Source organism: Ovis canadensis, chromosome 11, assembly GCF_042477335.2.
Source record: "Ovis canadensis isolate MfBH-ARS-UI-01 breed Bighorn chromosome 11, ARS-UI_OviCan_v2, whole genome shotgun sequence".
Taxonomy (NCBI): Eukaryota; Metazoa; Chordata; class Mammalia; order Artiodactyla; family Bovidae; genus Ovis; species Ovis canadensis.
The window spans coordinates 48,661,510-48,668,045 of record NC_091255.1 but is presented as its reverse complement, the minus strand read 5'-3'; the positions used below and the strand labels follow the sequence as shown (position 1 = coordinate 48,668,045).

Sequence of the window (6,536 nt, the reverse complement as noted above, 5' to 3'; positions counted from 1 at the left end):
AGAGAGCCCTGGGCTGGAGCAGGGGTAAATACTACAACTCCCAGGAGGCTGCGGGCGGCCCGGCGCTGGGCGGTGACGTAATGGGGGCTGGCGCGGGGCGCTGATTCGGCCCGAGCTGCCAGCGGGGTGGCTGCCGCCGCGGCTCATTACAGCTGCTGGAGCAGCAGCGGCCCCTGTCCCCGGGCACCCTTCCCGGGCCTCGACCTCGGCCCCACACAGTGAGTCCAGTCGGGCGGCCTTGGAGTGGCCAAACCAGGAGTACCCTGGGGCTACAGGAGGGACGGGAAAGGAGGTGGGGGCTGTTGGGGAGGCGCCCGGGGTTGGAGGGGATCGGGACAGGGCGAGTGGAGGTGGCGGGGGTGCATCAGCCGGGGGGTCGGGGTGCATCAGTCGAAGTGATGCCCAAAGGAGAAAGTGGGGGCAGGAGGCAGGGGATGGGGCGTAGAGGAGAAGCGCTTGGGCTGCGGATGGGGGCGGGGAGAGGCTGGGCTTCGGGGATAAAGGTTTGGCCGCTTCCAGCTGGGTGAACGTGTGGGGGTGGGGGTGGGGCTCGGGACGAAGCCAGGCTCCGAGTGCGAGGTCCCAGGCTGGGGGGTGGACCGGAGACCCCCACTTCGTCTCGAAGTCCCACTCTGTACACCCCAACAATAGTGAGGACTCCGCCTCCTCGCCTCGCCCTCTCCGCGTGCTAGTAGGGGCTCGCTCCTCTTCTCGCCTGCTTTTCATCCCCACCGCCCTCCCGAGTCCGGGAGGAAGAGCTGGAGCTAAGTGGTGAGCGGTTGGGGGGGTGGGCAGAAAGTGGCTTTGTGTCAGGGACTCCCCGCTGGGATCCAGTTTGCAGGCTCCTATGCTTTGTGCTCCTCACCCAGAAGGCGAAAGATTTGCTGCCCTTAGTTGGGGGAGAGATTGGGAAGCAGCTCACCTGGCCGTTGGCACTGTGGTGTTGGCTTAAGTGTCTGACAGACTGGGCAGAGATATTTGTGTAGGAGCCAAGTAGGAAAGAGCTGCCAGCAAGAAAGTAGTTGACAGAAGAGAGTTGCTGCAGGCTTTGGTTTGAGGCAGGTTATGAAACCACCTCGGGGCCTGACGCGGGCAGCCACCTGCTAGTTTAGCGGCAGAACTTTTCAGCCTCAGCTGCTGTGAGCTTACTTTGTGTCTGCCAGCTTCTTCTTCCCATTTCTCGCCTGCTGGGCCGGGGGCAGTTGGTTATTTCACTAATGGAAGTGGTGTGTACCCTTAGTCACACAAAAGTCTCAAGAGAGCTTTTCTTAGTTTATTGCTGCCAATCTTTCCCTTAGTTTATTGACATTTCTATCTTTTTTTTTGGTGGGGGGGGGGTGGCGGTGTCTCCTGGGAATTTCTGCTCTCAGGGCACGTGATGTTCAGGCTGCAGAAAGAAGCTTCCCAGGGTGTCAGTTGAAGCCATAGGTCTGAGCCCCACCCCGAGATGCCTCAGACTTTGCTGGGTACCCTGTTACAGCCAGAACGGAGTGTCGAATCATCTGGGACTCAGCCAGGCTCTTGGCTTTCCCGGACAAAACAACTTGGGAGGGCTAGAGGTCTTGCTACTCCTTTATCCTTGTAGGTCTAGGTTAGGGAGAAGTGGGGAAGGGAAGTAGTTTTTGGTCCTACTTGGGGAACTCTCTCCCTGTTCTTCGTCAGTAGTTAAGCCCTTCAGGCTGTCACTTCCTAGCCGGTCTCCCCCACCCTCCACTCCCCTTCCACCAGGTGGAGGCTTTTGTGCAGTAGGTTTCCCAGGAACTGTGTTTGGGTAACTGAAGCCCTAAGGCCCTGGGAGGTAAACAACTGAGCCAGTCCTGGTTTTCTAGTTCCCTGGGTTTCTCTTAGGCCCAATTATCCAACCTAATGGGTTGAGCTCATGGGCCCCAGGAGCATGACTGCTTTTGGAGCCTTCACATGTATGTTTGTATGTTGGGAAGGTGTGTTGTGGGTTGCATTTCCTTTGAGGTCTCTAAGCTTGGAGCCATCCGATAGGAAATTTGTTCCCATTATCCTGGAAGTAGGGAACTGATCCTTGAGAATTCCGGCTCCTATGCAGTCTCTGTGATCTCACCCTGAGATAGAGGGCAACCAAGTTGGGGGGTGAGGGTGGGGTCATCGCAGCAGAGTTGGGGGGTGACCTTCTGAACACTTCCAGGATACCCTCATCTGGGACCCCTTTCTGTATCCCCAGGAAAGATGGGGCTGTTACCATGGTGATGACCTTAGGGTCTTTATTGGACAGGATCTCCCCATAGTTCAGGAGGTGAGCCAGTACAAAGGTGTCATCTGTTCCCACCTCCTGCTGGTCAGAGGGCCCTCAGAGATCCGGGGACAGCTGAGCTCTGGACAAGGGGCTGCTCGTTCCCCTCCTTACTTGCATCCAAGAATGGGCTGGGCTGCACGGTTTCATGGGCAGCCAGGGAAGCCCTCCTGGTTCCCCTTGCTGCAGGGCCTCTGCCCTTGGAACTGGGCATAGGAAGGCCTGGTGCTAATAACTTATGCTTGGAAACAGATACTGGGAAAAGAGGCCCAGGTGAGGATGGGTAGGCAGAGAGGGAAGGGGGCAGGAGAGAGGCTGTAGGTGTGTCCCTGGGGGAAGTCTGTTGATGTGGGCTCCAGGCGCCCATGGGCACTGTAGACATTGGTCATGTTCACTGTGCTTGCCCCTCCTCTGGTAGGGAAAAGGGCCGAGATGGTTTGGCAGGAAAACGGGTGGCATCAGGAGGGCTAGCCTGAGTGGCTGCCAAATGGATAGAATCTGGTTGGGTGGTTTTGTGTCCCCAAGAAGGCAGCTTCCAGGTCTGGGTAAAGGTTGTCTCTTGCCTGTTTTTTCTTTTCTTCCTTTTCTCTCTCTTTCTACCCCCGCCAATCCTCCTGAGTTAGGGGGCAGGGAGACCCAGGATACTTCATCCACTGCTGCCTGTTCCTTCTCACGGGGAGAGGGGGGGTTCAGGGGGAGATGTGTCATTTCAGACCCTCAGTGAGACAGAGTACAGCAGAGCTTATTGCTGAGTGATTGTTAGGGCACGGGCCCCGTCTTCCCTGACCTGGGCTTCTTGGGCAGAAGGCTCCCCAGAGGGTGAGATTGCAAGACAGGCAGTGGTTTCTTTGCCCTGGGGCTGATGCCTGTTGATGGCCTGTCCACCCAAGCAGTTCGAGCGCCTGGAAGGGCACTGTCCTGATTGGATGATGTACAGAGCAGCCTGGTGTTTTTCCCAGCCCCGCACTGGGAAATGGATAAAGTCTGCCTCCCTGCAGGAATTGGAAAGTGTGAGGGAGCAGGGAAAGTGGTGTGACCTGTCTTGCCTGTGCTGCTTGTTTGTAGGACAGTGGTAGGAGAGGGGCAGCAGGATGAACGTGGGAACAGCACACAGCGAGGTGAACCCCAACACGCGGGTGATGAACAGCCGCGGCATCTGGCTCTCGTACGTGCTGGCCATTGGGCTTCTCCACGTCGTGCTGCTCAGCATCCCCTTCGTGAGCGTCCCCGTCGTCTGGACCCTCACCAACCTCATCCACAACATGGTGAGGGCCTGCCTGCTGCCTGCCTTTGGTGGGGTTGGGGTGGGGATAGGGGACCCTCCCCCCCAGACGTGGGCCAGATGTCAGGGTGACATGCTGACTTCAGTCACCAGAGTTCTTTTCTTTCTGCCCCACTCCCCGCTACTGGAATAAAATCTGCAGGTATGGCCATACCTCTTGGACGGGGTGGCTTATGGATTGGAAGAGAGGGGTCATCAAGAGCTGAGCTAAGGACCCCAAAGAGTCTGCAGCACTTGGATGCCTGGCCTGGGGCAAAAACTCCTTTCCCCAATCAGAATCTGAGTGTCCTTCTCTCTTGCCCCTCTGCGCTCTTTCACTACCTGCTTGCTCCCTGGTACTCTTGGTGGGCAAGCAAGACCTGGTTCCTTTCCATCAGCTGGCCTCCTCCCAGCTGGCGCAGGAAGCCTAGCCCCGGGCTGGAGAGATGGCATCTCCTTGCTGGTTCTCTGTTTGACTCCTCCCCGGGAATTCTCCTCATGCCAGGCCTGCCCTCTCACCCAGTGGGTCTCCTTATTCTCTGGCTGGTCTCCCAGCTGCTCCAGCCTGACCTCCGGCCCGCATCCCCCTGCCCGGTAGATGGGGCTCCGAATCACTGGGAGCCCATGTCTGTGACTGGGGCAGAGGAGCTGAGCTGGTGGGCCTTTGGCCTTCTGTGTCCTCTAATGAAGGCCCCTCCCTCCAGGGCATGTACATCTTCCTGCACACAGTGAAGGGGACACCCTTTGAGACCCCGGACCAGGGCAAGGCGAGGCTGCTCACCCACTGGGAGCAGATGGACTATGGGGTCCAGTTCACCGCATCTCGGAAATTCCTGACCATCACACCCATCGTGCTGTGAGTGCCTTGGGCAGAGGAGGATGCCAGTGGAAAGGCCAAGGCCTGGGGAACCCTGGGGCCCTGCGAGGCTTAAACCCCTCGCCAACTGTGGCCCTTGGCATAGGAATGACCAGAGGAAGAAAGGCTGGGGTGCCCCTGGGTCTCATGCTGGGTGCAGGTTGTGACTCCCTGGTCCTGTCTGTCCTCTGTTGGCGCTTCCTTCCTGCCACTGAGTTTGGTCCACGGGTCTGGGGCAGAACACAGGGCCTGGGTCAGCAGGGGCTTCTGTAACTGGGGAGATCTTACCACCCTACCTCGGTTCTGGGGAGTCTTTCCCATAAATCCTCACTGTCAGAAATCTGTCTCCCCCAACCAGGGAGGGGAAAGAAAGGGAACTTTCAAATTTATACCTCCTCCCAACCACCCCCTACAGGTACTTCCTCACCAGCTTCTATACCAAGTATGACCAGATCCATTTCATCCTCAACACTGTGTCTTTGATGAGTGTGCTCATCCCCAAGCTGCCCCAGCTCCACGGAGTCCGGATTTTTGGAATCAATAAGTACTGAGGGTGCAGCCCTTTCCCCTGCCCGGGATGGCGGGGGAGGGGTCGAAGCCTGGGCTGTGATGCTGAAGACAGAAGGAGCCTCTGGTAACCGCCAGAGACAGGGGTTGAGCCTCTGGGCCCTAGTTTTCCCCTCACTTCCCCCAGTAGCAGACTTGAAGTAGCTTGTAGTGGGTCGGGGTGGGCCCCCCTGGGGCTCTGACCCCTTCTGATTTTTTTTTTTAATCTTTTCCTTTTGCCTTTTGGATAGAGACTCTGTGGGGGGTGTTCATGAAATGGGCTAGGCTTCTGGGCTGAACACAGACCTGTGAGGTTGGGGCAAGAGAAGCCCCCTGCTCACTTGCTCATCCTCAGACTGCTAAAGCACTTTAACCCCTGTGAGCGGGGCAGAGGGGACGGTACAGCTTCTAGTCTGTTTCACTTTAATTCTTAAGTCTTTAGAATGACACTTAGTGTGTGTGCTTATATCTATGAAAGCACCGTGTGGCAGCACCTCATCGCTCTGGGCAGAGAATTGTCTAATCCAAGTCAGATGGCTCCCACATGACCCACCTAGGGTACTGGGTAGGAATGGGGAGGGTAAGGAGCAGGATGGTGGGCTGGATGTAGGTGGCCTGGTCCCAGGGGTGAGGGGCCAGGGCTGCAGCCATCCTGGCCCTGGGGGAGGGAGTTGGGGGCAGGGGTGGGATACTGAATTGAGTCTTAGAAGAATGGGGCCACGTAGCAGCTGGGATTGGTGTGAGGGGGGTGGGCGGTGGGGACAGACCCAACCTCGTTCTTTGAGAGGTAGTCTGAGAGGAGGGGCAGGCTTGGAGGGGTCATTTACCCGCCATGTGGTGGGGTGATACATTGGTAGGGAGGCTGCTGTGGATCGGCAGCTCCGGGGTGGCATGGCAGGGTGGAATGGGTGGGAGAAGCCCATGAGTCATCGTAAGCCCAGGTCCAGTGTGACACCGTCTCTGGTGGTGATGGGGGGTGGCGTGGGGATGCTGCACAGAAGCAGTGCTGCAGCCCTCCTCAGCCCTTCACCTGCGACCTTCTCACGCAGACGGGGTCTGGGCCAGGGTCTCTCGTGTGGCATGCACCTGTGGGCTCATCAGGTCACCGCCAAATGGGTTTGGTGGGCTAGGGAGTCCTGCATGGTCCCCGCCTGAGCAGGACAGTGGAGGGAGCAGGGAGTGACCTGTCGGGGCTGTCCACTCAGGCTGAGGAGGTGAGGCGGGGCGGGACCAGAGGGGAGCTGCCTTCTCCCCACGCCCCCTCTGACTGGGGTCTGTGTTACTTCTGAGGTGTGGGTACCAGGGCCTTGAGGGAGCAGTGGGGGTTGCGGGGGTCACTGGCCCTGTTTTCTGCCTCTTGGTCCCCCCAAGCCCCACCCCATGTATCATAAGGAACTTTCACCTCAAAATCTTTCTAAGCAAAGTGTGAATAGGATTTTTACTCCCTTTGTACAGTATTCTGAGAAATGCAAATAAAGGACAATGTGTTCCTATTTCTCCGGAGTCTGGCCTCTGCTTCCTGGAGGGCTCTGGAGGAGGGGCGGGGGGAGGGCAGTGTTGCGCATGGGTCCGACCCTCTGCCTGGATGGTGGGAGGGCTCCCGGGGCCAG

The 6,536-nt window shown here is 58.0% G+C and overlaps 1 protein-coding gene across 2 annotated transcripts; it reads left to right on the top strand.

Moving 5' to 3' along the window:
* ORMDL3 (ORMDL sphingolipid biosynthesis regulator 3) lies at positions 1-6,419 on the top strand. Of its 2 annotated transcripts, none has more exons than XM_069543374.1 (4): positions 1-218; positions 3,329-3,528; positions 4,229-4,380; positions 4,796-6,419. In XM_069543374.1, the coding sequence occupies exons 2-4, from the start codon at positions 3,355-3,357 to the stop codon at positions 4,929-4,931; spliced, it is 462 nt and encodes a 153-aa protein (XP_069399475.1). In that variant the 5' UTR covers positions 1-218; positions 3,329-3,354; the 3' UTR covers positions 4,932-6,419. The 2 variants fall into 2 exon arrangements, with proteins under 2 accessions (XP_069399475.1, XP_069399476.1); XM_069543375.1 differs by having other exon boundaries at positions 60-292.
* The last annotated feature ends 117 nt before the right edge of the window (positions 6,420-6,536 follow it).

Excerpts from the sequence above, each read along its gene's own strand:
- ORMDL3 (XM_069543374.1), top strand. The coding sequence starts at position 3,355 with ATGAACGTGGGAACAGCACACAGCGAGGTGAACCCCAACACGCGGGTG. Across the intron at positions 3,529-4,228 it reads CCAACCTCATCCACAACATG|GGCATGTACATCTTCCTGCA; the intron begins GTGAGGGCCTGC and ends CCCTCCCTCCAG. Across the intron at positions 4,381-4,795 it reads ACCATCACACCCATCGTGCT|GTACTTCCTCACCAGCTTCT; the intron begins GTGAGTGCCTTG and ends CACCCCCTACAG.